This window comes from Littorina saxatilis, linkage group LG7 (genome assembly GCF_037325665.1).
Source record: "Littorina saxatilis isolate snail1 linkage group LG7, US_GU_Lsax_2.0, whole genome shotgun sequence".
Taxonomy (NCBI): domain Eukaryota; kingdom Metazoa; phylum Mollusca; class Gastropoda; order Littorinimorpha; family Littorinidae; genus Littorina; species Littorina saxatilis.
This window is the reverse complement of record NC_090251.1, coordinates 13,630,048-13,650,304: the sequence shown is the minus strand read 5'-3', so window position 1 is coordinate 13,650,304 and position 20,257 is coordinate 13,630,048. Positions and strand designations below refer to the sequence as shown.

The 20,257-nt window shown below is 45.4% G+C and overlaps 1 protein-coding gene across 1 annotated transcript; it reads left to right on the top strand.

Annotated features, from left to right (window-relative positions):
• Window positions 1–17: 17 nt before the first annotated feature.
• Window positions 18–2,559, top strand: LOC138970743 (zinc finger protein 431-like). Its single transcript, XM_070343243.1, has one exon. The coding sequence runs from the start codon at window positions 144–146 to the stop codon at window positions 1,260–1,262; it is 1,119 nt and encodes a 372-aa protein (XP_070199344.1). The 5' UTR covers window positions 18–143; the 3' UTR covers window positions 1,263–2,559.
• The last annotated feature ends 17,698 nt before the right edge of the window (window positions 2,560–20,257 follow it).

The following is a 20,257-nucleotide window of genomic DNA, read 5'->3' as shown; positions in this document are numbered from 1 at the left end:
CACATAAGTGTGGTCAATGCAGTGCTGCTTTTGCTCGATCTGGTTCCCTGAAGAACCACATATTGACCCACACAGGGGAACGACCACATAAGTGTGGTCAATGCAGTGCTGCTTTTGCCCTGTCTGGTTCCCTGAAGAAACACATGTTGACACACACAGGTGAACGACCAAACAAGTGCAATCAATGCAGTGCTGCGTTTGCTTATTCTTGTTCCCTGAAGAAACACATGTTGACACATACAGATGAGCAAACACATAAGTGCGGTCAATGCAGTTCTGCTTTTTTTGAGTCGGCCTCCTTGAAGAAACATATGTTCACACACACAGGGGAACGACCACATAAGTGCGGTCAATGCAGTGCTTCTTTTGCTCTGTTTGGTAACCTGAAGACACACATGTTGACACACACAGGTGAACGACCTCATCAGTGTTGTCAGTGCAATGCTACTTTTGCTCATTCTGGTTCCCTGAAGAATCACATGTTGACACACACAGGTGAGCGACCACATAAGTGCGGTCAATGCAGTTCTGCTTTTGCCCTGTCTTGGTCCTTGAAGAAACACATGTTGAAACACACAGGGGAACGACCACTTAAGTGCAGTCAATGCAGTGCTGCTTTTGCCCTGTCTGGTTCCCTGAAGCAACACATGTTGATACACACAGGTGAGCGACCACATAAGTGCTGCCAATGCAGTACTGCTTTTGCCAATGCTGGTTCCCTGAAGAAACACATGTTGATACACACAGGTGAGCGACCACATATGTGCTGTCAATGCAGTGCTGCTTTTGCCCTGTCTGGTTCCCTGAAGCAACACATGTTGATACACACAGGTGAGCGACCACATAAGTGCTGTCAATGCAATGCTGCTTTTGCTCGGGCTGGTTGCTTGAAGAAACATATGTTGACACACACAGGTGAACGACCTCATCAGTGTAGTCAGTGCAATGCTGCTTTTGCTCAGTTTTGTCACCTGAAGAGACACATTTTGACACACACAGGTGAACGACCTCATCAGTGTTGTCAGTGCAATGCTACTTTTGCTCAGTTTTGTCACCTGAAGAAACACATGTTGACACACACAGGTGAGCGACCACATAAGTGCGGTCAATGCAGTTCTGCTTTTGGCCTGTCTTGGTCCTTGAAGAAACACATGTTGAAACACACAGGGGAACGACCACTTAAGTGCGGTCAATGCAGTGCTGCGTTTGCTTATTCTTGTTCCCTGAAGAAACACATGTTGACACATTCAGATTCGTCCTGATATGGCTCTGCGTAGTCGGCTGGACGTTAAGCAACAAATAAACAAACAAACAAACACATACAGATGAGCGAACACATAAGTGCGGTCAATGCAGTTCTGCTTTTGCTCGATCTGGTTCCCTGAAGAACCACATATTGACCCACACAGGGGAACGACCACATAAGTGTGGTCAATGCAGTGCTGCTTTTGCCCTGTCTGGTTCCCTGAAGAAACACATGTTGACACACACAGGTGAACGACCAAACAAGTGCAATCAATGCAGTGCTGCGTTTGCTTATTCTTGTTCCTTGAAGAAACTAACATGTTGACACATACAGAGAGCGAACACATAAGTGCGGTCAATGCAGTTCTGCTTTTTTTGAGTCGGCCTCCTTGAAGAAACATACACTTGTCACAAAAAGTCAAGGAACAACTGACATATTCACATGGAAAAAGCAAACAGCAATATCTTCATAACCCGAAAAACGAAATCAACCAAACTTGGCTAATGCACTGACAACAACTCGCAAATTGTCAAGACAGCATCATTGGCCGCATGTGATGCACGGACGCGGTGCTAGGCAGGCGGAAAGTGCAGGCCCTCCACGTCAAAAATGCGCCTAAATTCACTGGCTCAGCAGAATGAACATTGGCACTGAACATCGGAACTGATCATGGCACGTGCTAGGCGGACGTCTGGGCTGTGAAACTCACCGCACTGAAAGCCTTTATAAGCCAGCGTTTCACAGTTATGGTCCATTCCAACACCATGGTCCAGAGACGATCGCTGCCAGATGTCGACAAAGGACGAGCCCTTGCCTGGCTTCAGCGCGGCGCCACCTTCCGAGCTGTTGCCCACCGACTTGGGGTGTCTCCATCGGTTGTCTGGAGGCTACAAGAACGCTGGAGAGCGACTGGACGGGTCCAGGACAGGCCAAGATCTGGGAGACCAAAAAAGACTGATGCAAGGGCTGATCGTTACATCGTCCGCCAGGCTCTGACGTCACGCACCATCACTGTAGAGCGCATCAGGGTGCAGCTAAGGGTGGCTACCAACATTCAAGTCAGCACGCAGACCATCAGGAACCGTCTCCACAACGTGCGTCTCCATTCCAGAGTACCAGCCAAGAAGCCCAAGCTGACTCCAGTCCACAAACGAGCCCGCCGAGACTGGTCTGCTCGTCATTCGAGATGGACACGTCATCAATGGGCCACTGTTCTCTTCAGCGACGAAAGCAGGTTTAATCTGATGCATCCGGACAAGCGGCTGTCCGTATGGCGACGAGAAGGCGAACGGTTTAACCAGGACTGTGTCCAGGAGGTCCTCGCGTATGGTGGAGGCTCCGTGATGGTATGGGGAGGCTTCTCTGCCAACCATAAGACCCCCCTGTACCACATCCAGGGGAATCTGACCGGGGCACGCTACAGGGACGAGATCCTGGGTCCGATTGTCATCCCTTTCCTGCAACAGCTGGGACCCCAGGCCACTTTGCAGGACGACAACGCCACACCGCATCGCGCCAGGGTGGTTGGGGCCTTCCTGCAGCAGCAGGGAGTTCACAGAATGGAATGGCCAGCCTGCAGCCCAGACTTAAACCCAATCGAAAATGTCTGGGATCATCTTGACAGGCAGCTGCGAGACAATCACCCTCCCCCAAACACCCTTCAGGACCTGCTGGCATACCTCCAACATGAATGGCAAAACCTGGACCAGCAGCTCCTCAGAAGACAATCATGTGCAGTCCATGCGTCGACGCTGCAACGAATGCTTGGCCCGGCGGGGTGCCCATACCCATTACTGACATTGTTTTGTTGACATGAGACAGTTGTGACTTTTGAAATTCAACACGCTTGCAGTGAACTGAGTTTAACTCATCATTCCGTTATTGGATACCAATGAAATTTGCCACATTTAATGTGTGGCCCAGAAGGTGTACTTTGGTGTAAACGATTAATAAATTGGTGAAATCGTTTCGGAGATATGACTTTTTGAATTTTTGTTCCTTGACTTTTTGTGACTAGTGTATGTTCACACACACACAGGGGAACGACCACATAAGTGCGGTCAATGCAGTGCTGCATTTGCTCAGTTTGGTAACCTGAAGACACACAAGTTGACACACACAGGTGAACGACCTCATCAGTGTTGTCAGTGCAATGCTACTTTTGCTCATTCTGGTTCCCTGAAGAAACACATGTTGACACACACAGGTGAACGACCTCATCAGTGTTGTCAGTGCAATGCTGCTTTTGCTAATTCTGGTTCCCTAAAATACACTTGTTGACACACACAGGTGATCGAACACATCAGTGTAATCAGTGTAATCAGTGCAGTTCTTCTTTTGCCCTGTCTGGTTCCCTGAAGAAACATGTTGACACACGCAGGTGAGCGACCACAATAGTGTAGCCAGTGCACAGCTGCTTTTGCTCAAGGTGATGCTCTGAAGAGACGCATGTTGCGTGCACAGCATGTGATCAAGTGAATGCTCATGTCAATAAAAATAACAGGGTCATGTTTGCTCTAACTTACCCATATTGCGATACTCCCCCTCCCCCCCTCTCTCTCTCTCTCTCTCTCTCTCTCTCTCTCTCTCTCTCTCTCTCTCTCATCTTGTCGTGATGTGTAAGAAAAACATAGCAAAGCACGTTGAATTGGTTGACTCCTCACATGATCATATGCTAGTCTTGAAACTGTCAAAGCGTGAGCGTCGAAGGGCAGAACGTCGCTGGCGCTCCTCACCACTGACAATCAACATGCAGATGTATGATGCCGTGAAACAGAAGGTCACCGACCTTGTGCATAATGCTAAAACGTCATTTTATTCTGCTATGGTTTCTTCCAGTGCCACATGCAAACAGCTCTTCAACAATATGACCACACTGTTAGGCACGCGTAAAAAAGCCTCCTTGCCTACCGTCTTTGACGTTCAACAACTTCCGGCCCTTTTTAGTGACTACTTCAAGAACAAAATCCTTTCGATACGTGACAGCTTTTCGCATGTTGCAAACACACAAAGCGCATTTCCTACCGATCCGTTTCAAGGCACTCCCTTTTTAGCTTTCACCACTGTGTCTGAAGACGATGTCAAGAAGTTAATTCTAAAAACCGCCCCCAAGACGTGCGAACTTGACCCGATTCCAACCAAACTACTTATTCAAAACATCGACATCCTCCTCCCTACCATCACTACCATAGTGAATGAATCACTCTCTTCTGGCGTTGTCCCCACGGAATTCAAAACCGCTTTAGTAAAGCCACTGCTGAAGAAAGCTTCTCTCAATTCCAACGAGTTGAAAAACTATAGACCCGTCTCAAACCTTCCTTTTCTATCGAAAATTCTCGAAAAACTTGTTCTCCGACAGCTTGCCTCACATCTCTCATCCCACAACCTTCTTAGTGCCCACCAGTCAGCCTATCGACCACGGCACAGCACGGAAACGGCTCTTCTTCGTATTTTGAATGACCTTCTGACCGCTCTAGACCAGGACAAAACATCCGTCCTCTTGCTTTTAGATCTGTCTGCGGCTTTTGATACGATAGACCATGACATTCTCTTATATCGTCTAGAGCACTACTTTGGCATTAGCGAGATGGCTCTCTCTTGGATTCAAAATTATCTCTCAGACAGGAAACAGTTTGTTCTGATCGATGGCCAACAATCTGCTGAAACCTCTCTTGTGTTTGGTGTTCCCCAAGGTTCTGTGTTAGGCCCGGTGCTGTTCATTATGTACACAGCACCGCTGACAACTCTCATAGAGAATCATTGTGTGCTACACGAAATCTTCGCAGATGATACGCAGATCAATCATTCCGCATCACATGACAAGTACCCAGATTTGGTTCTGTCGCTACAGGAGTGTGTGAGAGATGTCGGGGCATGGATGGAAGAGAACAAACTCAAACTAAATGACGACAAAACTGAAGCCATGCGTTTTTCATACTCCACCCCTACCCATGCTAAGTCTATTTCAGAACTCCCACAGGCCATCTCTTTGAACAATATTGACATCAAGTTCTCGGACACATCCCGTGATCTCGGAGTCTTTTTTGACAAAGATCTTAGCATGAAACAGCATGTAGTCCAAACATGTAAAGCAGCGCGAATGGAGATCCGGCGTATAGGTTCCATTCGACAGTACCTTACCGAAGACGCAACCAAAAGACTAGTCTGTTCCGGCATACTCTCTAGATTAGACTACTGTAATTCACTGCTTGCTGAATGTCCCAAATCTGTCACCAAGCCCCTGCAACTAGTCCAGAACGCTGCCGCTAGACTCGTGTTTCGAACACCTATGAAACAAAGCGTCACGCCTCTACTCAAACAGCTACATTGGCTTCCAGTCGAACAAAGAATTAAATACAAGATCTGCTGCATATTCTATCAAATTGCCGCGGGCACGGCTCCACAGTACCTGTCCGATCTCGTGCAGAAAAACAATCCTGACAGGGTTGTCCGCTCTGCCTCCCAAAATAAATTTGTCAAAGCTCCTAAGTATCAGAGGGACGATCATGGTGGCCGCTGTCTTTCAGTCGCAGCTGATCATATCTGGAACAAACTCCCTTTGTCTCTACGTCTCAGTCCATCTCTGCCTTCTTTCAAAGCAAATCTCAAGACTCACCTCTTCAGAGAAGCATTCTATGATGATGTAGTTGTCGCGACCCTGTGAATGTGCACTTTCGGATGAACAATGTTTACTGTGTGTGTTTGTGTGTGTGTGTATGTGTGTGTGTGGACATGTGTGGGTGGGTGTGTGTGTGTGTGTGTGTGTGTGTGTGTGTGTGTGCACATTATAATTGTTGTGTATACTGGGAGTTCGTTCCTGTAAGAGCCTCTGGATTTTTGTAACATTTATGTTTTGTTTTTGGTTTTTGTTGTAAAGTGCTTATGATTGTGTTCTATTCCGTCAATGGCGTCATTCTGGTAATGATGTTGTTATTGCTTTTGTAAAGCGCTTTGTGTGTTCGAAAGCGCTATAGAAATCACCATTATTATTATTATTATTATTAAAACATGTGTGTGGTGGTGATCGAGATATTGTGTTCGTGCCAGTGTATGTGCCACCATGTGGGAGCCCTTATTACCAAAAGACAGACTCCTCGTGCCATCTAAATGAAGTGGAGCTATGTTTAAGTGATGTTTTAGAAATGACAAGTGATTGCCACACGCTCTTGTGCGGTGATTTTAATTCTAGAACATTAGACTACCAGGTAGATACGCAGAACATTTTTGACCTCCTTGATCAAGACTCGCAAGGTCATGACCATGACACGATTTCACATGGTAGAATGACTGAAGACTATACACTAAATGGGTTTGGTACAAAGCTTATCGATCTATGTGTATGCTTTGATCTCAAAATCTTGAATGGTGTTTGCAATGCGGACAACTCGTGCAAGTTTACTTATATCTCCCATAGTGGTAACAGTGTGGTGGATTATTGTTTAGCCTCTGTTGACCTAGCTAATAACATTCACGATTTAACCATTGGCGACAGAATTGAATCAATGCATATGCCTGTGACCTTTGCGCTTGGGTTGAAAGGGAATCATCACCAGCCCCCTAAACAAGCACGTGTCTCAAAAGTTGTGTGGAACGATGCAAAAAAGAATGATTTTATTGAAAGTGTTAAATCAGACGATTTTAAAGCTAAGTTAAAGGAAGCGTGCGACATCATCAACGCAGACATGAACGAGGGGCTGGAGATTTTTAACAAAGCAATGTTACAGTCGGCAAAGTGCATGACCAAAAAAGTCGGAGGTGACGATGAAGGTAGAAGTGCGTCCTCATGGTTTGATGTTGAATGTTTGGAAAAGAAGCGATCTGCGAGACGGTTGCTGAGAAGTTACCAAAGAATGAAAACAGAAGATAAAGAAGAAAAAGAGATAGCAAAGCAAAAGTACGCTGAAGTCAGGAAGGAGTATAAAGACCTTCTTCGAACAAAGCGAACAGAGTACAGGTTAAAACAAGTTCATAACTTAGTGCTCTCTGCTGATAAACCAACTGAATTTTGGAAGGAAATAAGGAAATGTAATAGAAAAGAGGTGCACTCCAACTCCGTACCAAAAGAGGCATGGTACGAACATTTTAAGAATGTTTTAAACACAGTTGCCTGATACAGGTATCAGTGACGAAATTCTTGACAGTGAAATAACTGAAATTGAAATTAGTAAAGCAATCAGAAATTTGAAAAATGGTAAAGCGGCAGGGTTTGATGGTGTGTTGAATGAAATGTTGAAAGTGTCTGAAAGTCTTATTTTACCCTTTATAGTTAAATTGTTCAACAACATTCTCGAGAAGGGGGTGTACCCAAGAGAGTGGTCCAAGGCCATTATTGTGCCGTTACATAAAAAAGGAGACTGTGATAACCCTGATAATTACAGAGGAATTTCCCTCACCAGTACGATGAGCAAAATTTTTATGTCTGTTCTGAACGACCGCCTGTCTGTGTGGTCAGAAAATAATAACATTTTAGATGAAAGCCAGGCTGGCTTCCGGAGGAATTACTCAACTATTGATCATGTGTTTACCCTTTACGCTTGCGTCCAGAAACAATTTTCACAAAAGGCCAAACTGTATGTAGCCTACATAGATTTTTGTAAGGCTTACGATAGCATTAAGCGCCCCGTGCTCTGGTCAGTGCTTTTTCGATTAGGCATACAAGGCAAAATATTTAAGGTGTTAAAGAGCATGTATGAAAATGTGAAAGCATGCGTGCGGTGCGGAAACGAATACACTGATTTCTTTGAATGTATGCAAGGCCTTAAGCAAGGTTGTGTAGCCTCACCGACAATTTTCTCGTTTCTGATCAACGAACTGGCACAGGATGTCATACAACGAGGCAGACATGGGATACGTTTATCTCCGTCTGAGTTAGAACTGTTTGTAATGCTTTTTGCTGACGACATTGCGCTGTTATCCAGCACTGTAGTAGGCCTACAAAACCAGCTTAATGTCCTGCGCTGCTCTGCAGAAAAACTGTGTCTGAACGTGAACTTGACAAAGACTAAGGTCATGGTTTTTAGAAAGGGCGGGCACATTGCACAGAAAGAGAAGTGGTTCTACGGAATGGATCGTCTTGAGATTGTGAACTCGTTTAAATATCTCGGTGTAACCCTTTCCACCCAACTGAGCTGGAACATTGCAATAGAAACAAAGACAACCATGGGGGAAAAGGGAGTGATCGAAATCGTTAGATTACTGAACAGACTTGGCTGCCATTTGGCAAAGGTGTTTTTCAAACTGTTTGACGCACGGATCGCCCCTATGCTCCTGTATGGTTCAGAGCTATGGGGATATGGAAAGTATGACTCTGTGGAAAGGGTCCACCTGTTTGCGTGTAAAAAGTTTCTGAAAGTGACAATTCGAACTCCAAACAACATTGTGTATGGTGAATTGGGAAGACATCCGCTGTATATTAACTCTGCAGTCAGATGTGTGAAATACTGGTTTACACTGCTGAAGCAACCTGATTCAAGATATTCCAAGATTGCATATAAAGCTTTATGTAATTTGGCATCGAAGGGCCACACAAATTGGGTCTCACATGTGCAGAGTCTTTTATGTTGTAATGGTTTTGCTGCTGTGTGGATGTACGGAACGGTTGGGAATGAGAAGTGTTTCTTACAAGAGTTTAAAAGACGTTTACAAGATTGTTTTTGTCAAGAATGGTTCTCCTTTTTAGAATGCAGTGAACGTTTTGACATTTATAATTGTTACAAAACATGCTTGGAAAAAGAGAAATACATTGAATTAATCGAAGATATTAAGTACAGAGTTGCTCTTACTCGTTTCCGCGCAGGAGTATCCGAAATCAACGCTCACAAGTTTCGGTACGCACCAAACCAAACGACAAGAAACTGTCCTCTCTGTACAGCTGATAAAGAAGATGAACACCATGTTGTATTTTTATGTCCTTTTTATCAAGACCTTCGAGCAAAGTATTTGAAAATCTCGAACTCTAAGACGCTGCAACAACAACTTGTGTATTTCTGTGGCAATAATGAGGAAAATGTGATGAACAGCTTCAGCAGATTTGTGTTCTTCATGCTACAGAAGAGACGAACCCTTATAAATGAGGTTCAGTGATATGTCATCAGGGTTTTAATGTATTTGTTGAATTTTATGCGTGACTATAATTTATAACTGTGCAGATACTATTGCTGTTATTTTAACCACTATTGTAAGGGGCTGTGGCCTTAGACAATTAAAGATTTGTTCTTGTTCTTGTTGTTCTTGTTCTCTCTCTCTCTCTCTCTCTCTCTCTCTCTCTCTCTCTCTCTCTCTCTCTCTCTCTCTCTCTCTCTCTCTCTCTCTCTCTCTCTCTCTGTACCTATTTGACTCGGGTCCCCTTAAAAGCTCATTCGAAGAGCAGAGTTCATGACCATGACAGGGTGAACTGTCACGAGTAAAGTAGATTAAAGCTACCTGTAATGTCAGTGTCCAATTTAGTCTTTGCTGCCAGATGGTTTGTATTTTGTGTCAATTAATTCATTCATTTGTGAACTAAAAGTGCTGGAATGCGCCAGTGTCCAACTTAATTCATTCATTTGTGAACTAAAAGTGCTGGAATGCGCCTGTGTCCCACTTAAAACAGCTGCAGGCAATTAAGAGTCCCCATTTGTCTGTAGACAGTTTCTTAATCCCCGTGTACCTTACGGTCTTATTAGAAAAATATCCCTCCATTTGAAGGAGCCACACTGACCCAGAGAGAGCTTGTAATTGGCATGGTGCTCGATCTTAGTGCCATCCACGGCAAGATCAACAATATCTCATATTCTTGTGCCATGGCATAGGGTGAACTGTGGCGTGCTGTTCACTTGGTTACCAAAAGGCGTTTAGGGTAGTGCGCACAATGGAGCTTCTCCAAAGTGTCCGCACAAAAGTGTTTGAGCTGTGCGTCGCTCGATCTGTTTTAGGCCCCGATCCCCAGGCTGATTTTTCTAGCATTTTTCCATTTAGGTTTAGGTTTTGTTTTTGGCAGGTGTGTTAAACCATCAGGGTACCCACGGGTCATGCTCATTTTTCATCAATTTAAAGACATACGAATATATTTTGGCCTAGGAGTGCTTCCCAATGTTTTCGGTAGGCTAAAGACTAAAGATAATTTTGAATGTGAAGGACAAAGGACTGTCCGAGCTCACTTGAACTTTGTATGGATATATTTTCTATCAAAGATCCCATGTATGTGTTTTCATGATTGTCATCTTGGATTGAATACAGATTTGGAACTTTGCTTGACTCTTGTTGAGTTGATATTCTGTTTGTCTTGAGTGTTTGTTTGATTGCCATCCTGACAAATGTCTTCGGTCAGACACGCTATGCACCATAACCTCTTAGACACGGGCAGCTACAGTTACAGTTTATGTGAGGCTGCTGCCGTCACAGTTACAGTTTATGTGAGGCTGCTGCCGCTGGGCTTTACACAAGCAACTGAGAGAAAGACATTGCCCGCAGGCAGTTTCATAATTCTCTGGAATCTCAGAAATGGAAACACCGTAACAACAATCCAGTTGGGTCATTTAGTAGACCATAGACCTATATTAGATCTAATATAGGTCCCTGAGTAGACTAATCCTCCCCCAGCCGTCACCCAACTGGCCATCCTCTCAAACGGCTCATTCAGGCCTGGGACCACGTGACACAGGCTATACCTTGTATGGTCCTCATAAAGGCTTGGACAGAGTATTTAGGGCTCTCAAACCGTGTTTTCGCGACTGTTCCTTGACATCAGAGAACAGGTTGAACTAGCATGTGGACAGGACAAGAGAATAGAGTGGATGCGACAGCAGCAGTACCCCTTTCAAAGTAAATATCTCTCTTGTCGCAAAGGCAGTATGCACAGGTGCGTTGTCATATGTGTTGCAACATGAGCCCTCACATACCCGTGTTTGAACGGTGTTTGAACGGTGTTTGAGCCAGGCTTCAAATACTTAAGGCACCTAGTTGTGGGCATAGAGGTCACACGTGACTGTATGCCTGTCCTCAAGAGTCACTGTGTCTAAATAATAATAATAATAATAATAATACGAATATTTATAACGCGCACATATCTCACCAACAGGCGACTCAAGGCGCACATACACTCATTCACACACACGGAGACTTAAAGTCACTAGCACACACACACACCATCAACCATTAAAATATGTACAGTTATTCAGGGTGGGATGGGGTGGGCAGTGTAGAATGCATGGATTATTTGGAAAAAAGGAATGTCTTGAGTGCAGATTTGAATGATTCGAGGGACTGTTGTTGACGGAGGGGGAGAGGTAGTGTGTTCCATTGGCTAGGTGCTTGGAAAGAAAATGAGCGTTGACCTGCTGTTTTGAGTTTGGTGTGGGGGATGTTGAGCTTGAGGGAGTCAGCAGATGATCTGAGTGCTCGTGAAGGGACATAGAGAGAGAGAGAGTCGGAGAGATAGGCAGGGGCGAGACCATGGAGGCATTTGTAGGTGAGAGTGTTGATTTTGTAGGTGATACGGGCAGGAACGGGCAACCAGTGGAGCTGATTTAGGAGGGGGGTGATGTGATCTCTCTTTTTCTTTCGTAAGACAAGACGGGCAGAGCTATTTTGAATGCGTTGGAGACGAGAGATAGAAGAAGAGGGAAGACCCGCCAAGAGAGAGTTACAATAGTCAAGACGTGAGAGAATGGTGGAAGTGACCAGTTTGGCGGTAGCATCTGTGGTGAGGTACTTGCGGATAGTGGCGATGCGGCGGAGTTGGAAGTAGCAGGTGCGAGAGACAGAAGAGATGTGTTGTTTCATGGAAAGGGTGTTGTCTAGAGTGACTCCGAGGTTTTTGACAGCAGAAGACAGAGGGACAGAAGAGTCAGAGAGTTGAAGAGAGTCGGAGGTGGCTTTGGAGAGTTTGGATGTAGTGCCTATTAGGATAGCTTCAGTTTTGTTGCTATTGAGCTGAAGTTTGTTTTCTGTCATCCAATTCTGCACGTCAGTGATAGTGTCAGAGATAGAGGAAAGAAGAGATTCAGACTGGTCAGGGGAAGAGCTGTTGTGAAGTTGAGAGTCGTCGGCAAAAGAGTGGTGGAAAACGTTGTGTCGGTCAAGGATGTGGTCAAGAGGTTGAGTGTAGAGAGTAAATAGTACAGGCCCAAGGACTGAGCCCTGAGGGACTCCGCACTCAAGTCTGATGGGGTCAGAGTTCAGTTTGTCAATCGAAACAGTCTGGTAGCGGTCGGTAAGATAAGAAGAGAACCAAGAAAGAGCTGTGCTATGGATACCAAAGGTGTGCTGAAGGCGTTGAAGGAGGATGTTGTGGTCGACTGTGTCAAAGGCCGCTGATAGATCAAGTAGAGCGACGGCAGAGATTTCAGCTTGGTCAGTGGCAAGGAGGAGATCATTAGTGATTTTGAGAAGGGCAGTTTCGGTGGAGTGGTGAGGACGATAGGCAGATTGAAGCGGAGAGAGAAGATTGTTGCAAAGAAGGTGAGAGTTGAGTTGTTTCAGGACGACTCTTTCAAGGAGTTTGGAGATGAAGGAAAGATTTGAGACAGGGCGGTAGTTGCTGAGGGTGTTTGGGTCAAGCGATGGTTTCTTCAGTAGAGGTTTGACAATAGCAGTCTTAAAGGAGTTGGGGACAGTGCCTGTTTGCAGAGAAGTGTTGATGATTTTGAGAATAGAAGGGAGGAGTTCAGGAAGACAGTCAGAGTAGAGTTGTGTGGGAAGAGGGTCAAGGTCACAGGTTTTCAAGGTCATTTCTTTGAGGACTTTCTCCAGGTCAGTGAGAGTGAGAGGCTGAAAGTGTGTGAAGGGAGTGCCTGTAAATGCAGGAGGAGTTTCAGAGTTTTGGTGTGGGATTTTGTCTAGTTTGTCACGGATGGTTTGGATCTTGTTATGGAAGTAATCAGAGAAAGCTTGCGACAGTTTGGAGGGGTCGATGTTGTTGGGCAAGGGAGAAGCAGAAGAGCAGCCAAGAAGGTCATTCATTGTGGAGAAGAGTGTTTTGGCAGAGGTTGTTTCACAGATTTTGGTGCTGTAGTGCGATGTTTTGGCGTCTGCGATGAGTGTCTGAACATGTTCCTTTTGCTTGTTGTAAATCTGTCTGTCAACTACCAGCTTTGAGGTTCGCGACTTCCTCTCTGCTCGGCGATGCAACTGTTTTGCATACTTAACTTCAGCTGTGATCCAGGGTGCAGAAGGCCTATCTACGATGAGTTTGGTTTTTGCGGGCGCATGTTCATCAAGAAGTGTGCTGAGAGTGGAGTCGTAATGACGTACAGGGTCTGAGGATACCGGAGGATCAAGCGATAAATGCCCTGATCTGGCGACGAAAGATCCCGTGCTTGTTGTCATTTGACAAAAGACAATATACACAGTAAAAACTAATAATCAATTGCAAGCAGAACGTCGTTATATCATTATTTAAAAATTGTATCATTATTGCCTGTGGCTATGACTATCTCCTCACTCTGCGCCCAATTGTGCCAAAAGTTTTAGTTTGAAAGAATAGCAATTTAATGTTTAGTTTTTCGAACCTCTCAGTCTGTGTGGCACAGGAATTTTGCTTCAGTGTAAAGGAACAGCTAAATGTTTGGTTGTATGGACATTTGTACCCTGATCAGGCTTTTTTTGATTAAAAGTGAATGTGCAGCAACAAGTCTGTTGCTAGTGGAATTATGAACACAGGTCAGGGGAGTTTGTTGGTGAAAAAACACATATATAACCTTCGTGGTTGAAAACGACGTTAAACACCAAATAAAGAAAGAAAGATATATATATATATGTGCATGCCGATGTGGCATGCAGTCACCTACTTTTGTTGTAATTACGTTTGCTCAAGCCATTGCACGATGTAAAAAGAAGTAGACCGTGTTTTTATTGTAGCACCTTGTTGTGACCCGTTTTGTGGAGCGTTAATATTTTTACGTGAGATTCACGTGCTCCTTGTTCAGTTGTTGTGACCTGGTTTTGGTCGGAGCGTCACAAACTGCGTCGTTTAGTCTTAGAACACCGTGAGATTCACGTGCTATTTTCCGTGTTTTGATTTTGAGGTGAGCCCTGCGAATCTGCGTTGCAAGTTTTAGAATACGTGTGACTCACGTGTTTTTAGCTTTGTGATGTCAGCTAGTTCCTTGGTCTTCTTTCTGTTAAATATACCGTTTTAAGTTTTGAGCATGCACGGAGTGCGTGATCGGTTACTGATTGGTTGTAAAATAGTAGTTTCACCCGATTCTGTCTTAGGAATGTTGTTGGTTGGTCAATCCGGTGACCTTTTGACTTTTGAATAACTATTCCATGTTAGGTTTTTGTTTCCATAAATACCGCTGCTTGACTCCTGTCTCGTCAGTCGATCTGAGGGTTTTAGGAAGCGTTTGGTTTTGATGTAAACGTATGAAGGTTATCAAGTGAACCAACGGAGTGTTTCTTATGTTTTAACGTCAACGTAATGTTCTTGGAGACAGTTGTTTCTCAAGTGTGATTCGTTTTGTGCCCTTCGTTTGAGAGGCAACACGTTTTTGGTACTGCTGGTCAACCCACACAGCGCATAAGGTAATTTTGTTGTTACTTGTTTTGTGTTGTGTTTTGGTCGCCATTTTGTAATGACTTTGTGAGTTGTTTATGTATAACGTGAGTTGAAAGTCTGACTTGTTGTAGTGTTTCTTTATTGTGTGTTCAACTGTTCTAGTGTTGTGAACGTACAGCAATGATTTGTAGACGCTAGAAAGTCGCTAATGTTTATGATAACTTGTGTTTTCTGTGGTTAACGAAGTTCGAAGTGAAACGTTTTCTCTGACTTTTTCAGCCTTACGTTAAAAGAATTTAGGTAAAAGAAGCTTGCGGTCTGTGGTGATCGTTTGTAAACGGGCTTATTTCTTGTAACGTTATTGAGGGAAAGTGGATGAGTAAATATCTTGTTTGTGACTTTGATTAACGCAGGAACGTTGTCGTTAGACTTTTTTGGTATGACAGTTTGCTTTGTATTCCTGGCCTGATGAGTCAACGTTTTGTATTTTTCTGAAAGTAGCCATTTTGGTTTTAAACGTATGTATGCTAAGTTTCTTGAGTATTCTTAGTGCTTATGGTATTGTTGAACGTACGGAACGTAATTCTTTATTGTTGTTGAACGTACAGAACGTAACTCTTTATTGTTGTTGAAGGACTAACCAACGAGTGTTTGGTAATTGTAACTTTCTTGTCTGTTTGTCTTCGCCTGTCTTGTGATTGTTTATTTTTCTTGTATTTACTTCTCGTGTCTTGTTAATGCTTTTGATACTTTTGCCATGTCTAATAATTTGTTTTCTTTTCTCTTTTTCTTTCTGTCCATAAGTTTTTTACCGCAATACGTAGTATCTCATTACGTAGTACTGTAACTATATATGCATTACTGATACCTTAGTGTCAGATGTAAAATAATAAACCAGTACTTTTGCGCGTTATCGCTTGTAACCTGTGTTTGTCATTTCGTATGAACAATATGTAGTACCAGCCTCGCTCACGAAGGCGCGCACAGTAAAAAACTTTAGTTGCTGTCGTCCAGTAAAAAACTTTAGTTGCTGTCGTCCAGTAAAAAACTTAGCTGCTGATGCCCAGTACAGAACTTTAGCTGAAGTCCAGCCAAGTGAATGTAAAGAACTTTTGTTATTGACGCTCAATGAACGTAAACGTAGCTGTTGATAACCAGCAAAAGACTTTATTGTTACCTGTCACTGTGTTAGTGAACCATAGTTTGACATAGATCAACTTGTCGGTTAGAGATCTTCCTACTCCGTATCCGGCGCATTTTTTGTGACTTTTGTGTATTATCCCAAACGACCCTCAGATCGATTCATTTTACTTTATAACCAGATAAACCTTATGTATGTTTTAAGTGCTTTTGAATAAGCGAACATTGTAATGGAGGAGATTCCAGCAGATAAACCATTGGAAGCTTCAGGTTATGACATTAACGGCGATGAAGATGAACATTCTCAAAGGCCTAGGCGTGACATTAAGCCTACTGAAAAAGGTAGAGATTACCAGATTGAGATCAAAACTAGAAACTTTGCAAGACAACGAACATTCTTGGAACGAGCAATTGATGAGGTAGTAACAGAGCTTAACCAAGAAACTCCTAATCAAGAGTCGTTAACCAGTCAAAAACAAATTGTTTTGAGCATGTACAAGGATCTTGGTGACATAGAGAAAGGTCTTCGTAGTATTGGTAGCGGTGAAACCATTCAGGAAAGTTGGGATGATGTTCAGAGAACAGTTCAGAACATTATGTTTGACATTGATCGAGCTCTTGACAGACAAACGACTAGTGTGCAGGTGGCTAAGGAGCCTACTTCCAGGCATAGCAGTGTTACACCTAGCGTTGGGTCATCCACCCACAAGTCAGTCAGTGTCAAGCCTGTCAGCCATAAAACAGCTAGCATTAGGTCAGCCATTTACAAGCCAGCTAGCTTCAAGTCAGGCAGCAGAAGATCAGGTAGCCTAGCCGGTTCTCACCCTGAGTCTCTCCGCTCTGGAAGTGTTAGCTCTGAAGAGGCTAAACTGACTCTTAAGCTAGAGGCTGTGTCTATTGGCATTAAGGTCGAAGCAGAAGCCATAAAGGAAGCTCAGCTCAGTGAACTAGATCTCTTGCAACAACAACAAGTTGAGAGAGCAGCAGCTAGGAAGGCTAGAGAAGCTGAAAGGAAGGCTAAGGATGCAGCTGTAGCAGCTGAAGCAGTTCTTAAAGAAGCCGAAAGTAAGGCTAAGGACGCAGCTGTAGCAGCTGAAGCAGCTCTTAAAGAAGCTGAAAGGAAGGCTGAAGCAGTTTTTAAAGAAGCTGAAAGTAAGGCTAAGGACGCAGCTGTAGAAGCTGAAGCAGCTCTTAAGGAAGCCGAAAGGAAGGCTGAAGCAGCTCTTAGAGAAGCTGAAAGGAAGGCTAGTGAAGAATCTCTGCAGGCTAACGACGCAGCTGAAGCAGCTCTTGATGAACTAAAGCAGAAGAAGGCGTTGAGGTTTATCAAGTTTACTGAACGCCAAAGTATCAACAGAGAGCGGCAGGCTAGGATACGGGTACTAGAACAATGTGAAACAGTTCAGCAGGATCTCCCTGATCTACCGTCAGTCGATTTGTTGAACACTAGGTTCCACCCTCGTCCTTCCGTTCCCCTGTACAGTCTTGAAGCCCCTTCTCTAACCAATGAACAAACAGCGATAGGAATAGGGACAGGTGCTGCCGTCATTGCTGACCAAGGGACACACCAGCCAGCCTTGGACGCCACGTCTGTTCCTGTCTGTCAAGCTGCCGTCATTGCTGACCAAAGGACACACCAGCCAGCCATGGACTTCACGTCTGTTCCTGTCTGCCAAGCCGCCAGCACCCGTGACATCTCTACTGTCAACGCTGCTGTCACCAACTTCGTCGCAGGAACCACAACGACTGAGCCACGACAGCACGCGTTACCTGTCGTGGACCTCGTCGTTGGAGTCAGCGCCTCTACAAGCGCCGCTACTACCAACAACGCCACCTACGAGGCGTACGGACCTCAACGTAGAGAGGATGTCAACGCCCCCCATCACGCCGGAACGAGCGCTCCTTTCGTCCGTCAGGAGCCCTTCACACCCAACTACACGACGGCTGCAACTACATCCTCCATGCGGCCTACAGCGCTGCTGACCACACTGCAGCACCCTCTCGGTGCATACACTGGTCAGCCGCCTCTGCACAACGTTGGACACTCAACGACAAGCGTCACAGGCCCTCGCCCGCCTGATCTCGACCACACAGGTTGGTCCTATCACCTACCAGAGACAAGGGAAGGTGATGAGACGCAAGAACGACACACCTACTTCCCAGAAGAACGTCACCAACGCATGGACCACAGACGTTTTCAAGTTACCCCACCCTGTTTCCCCTATGATACCCACCTACATCCCAAACCAGAGCCTTTCGTGCCCACATTCCTGGACCCACATCAGACCACCCCCAAAGTTATCTGGGGAAACGAAAACGCAAGGCCTCCTGCGTACATGAACTTTGACAAGGAATGTCATGCAGATCGTCCATTTGCCTCCTACCCCCCGTCTGCGTACTACCAACGTCCACTTGCTACTCCTGCCAAGCAGGACACTCCTATGGACTCTCTCGCCAAAACCCTATCAGACGCTCTGATGATCAACCGTTTGCCGATGCAGGAGCCGTGCATTTTTGTTGGTGACCCTCTCCAATATCCAATTTGGAGGTCGTCGTTTTCGTTCCTCATCGAGAGACAAAACATAACCAGCAGTGAGAAGTTATTGTATCTGCAACGGTACATCGGAGGTCAAGCAAAGGAGGCCGTGACCGGCTTCTTTCTGCTGAGAGAAGGTGATGCCTACGAGAGAGCCATGGAAGTGCTGGAAAATCGGTTCGGCAACTCATACGTCGTTTCGCAAGCTTTCCGGACCAAGCTGGACGAATGGACCCCAGTCAAAAGCAAAGATCCCAAGGGACTCAGAAGTCTGGCCGATTTCTTGCAGCAATGTTCCGTTGCTGCCCAGGAAGTTGGTGGACTGAGCATCCTGGATGATGCCCAGTACTTACGGAAGATCGTCGGAAAGCTCCCAGACTGGATGAGTCACAGATGGTCTAGAACAGTTGCTCGAACCAAGGTTGAAAAGAAGAGGTATCCTCTGTTCAATGAACTCGTGTCGTTCGTTACTCTCGAAGCAGACATTTCTAACGACCCTGTTTTCGGCTTGACAAGTGCATCGGGGACACCAAGAAAGTTCACAACGAACCTGTCAACCCTGACAGAGGATGTCTCCGCATGTCTGCACTGTCAACTTCCGGACCATGACGCGGGGACATGTAAGGAACTCATAGTGAAGCCTCTGGTTGAGATACGAGATTTTCTGTTCAAGAACCGTATCTGCTACGGATGTCTGAGAAGCAAGGATCACCAGAGCCGTCAATGTAAGCAGAAACAGACGTGCAAGAAGTGCAAGAAGGCTCATCCCACTTGTCTTCATGATGACAATTTCAAGTATCAGAACAGTATGAGTGAAAACAAAGGGGCGAGTGAACACAAGAACAATTACCGTACCTCTGCTGCTGACGTTCAAGAGCCACTGTCATCGTCGACCCCTACGGTGTCTGCTCTTAAGGCCAGCGAGGAAAACAGCATCGGTTTCACGTCTATGATCGTTCCCGTTCTCGTTTCCAGTGACTCTAACCCCAACGTAGAAGTGCTGACGTACGCACTACTGGACACTATGTCCAACGCCACTTTTGTAGTGCAGTCAGTGGCTGAAGAAGTTAAAGCCAAATCGCAGCCGACTACACTCAGGGTCTCCACACTGACTGAGGACAATGCTGTGGTCTCCGGCAGGAAGTACTCTGGATTGCGTGTCCGCTCTCCTACCTCCAGTGAGTTTGTCAGGCTCCCTTCTGCCATCTCACGACCTTATCTGACCGTTGACCCCACTCATATCCCCACCTCAGAGACTGTCAAAGCTTACCCACATCTCCAACACCTGTCTCCTAAACTGCCCCCCTTGTACCCTGACTGCGAAGCAGGCCTCCTCATTGGCTACGACTGCGCTGAAGCCCTCATGCCCCTAAACGTTGTCCAAGGACTGCCATTCGCAGTAGAGACTAAGTTAGGTTGGAGCATCGTCGGCAAGGCACCGCATTCCGTCGCCTTTGATGGCATAGCCTCGTCCATGCGCGTCATCGTCAAGCCAGGATCGAGGGAAGAAGAACGTGTAGCTCACGTCTACAAGGTACAGGTGGACGAAGTCTCGTGTACTGACCCATTACATGTTATGGAAAGAGACTTTGCAAGTGACTCAGGATCCATGTCCCAGGACGATGTAAAGTTCAAGAAGATCGTGAAGGTCAACGAAGCTGGTCACTACAAGATGCTCTTACCATTTCGACCAGAGAAACCGTCCCTCCCCGACAACAGAAGTGCCGCAGTCAAGCATCTGAAGGGCCTGAAACGCCAGAAAAAACGAGGGTACCGTGATGACTGCGTCAAGGTCATGACATTAATCTTGTACGGGCTGATCGTGACGTGTTTTGCCTCTAGGGCAATCCACATTGAA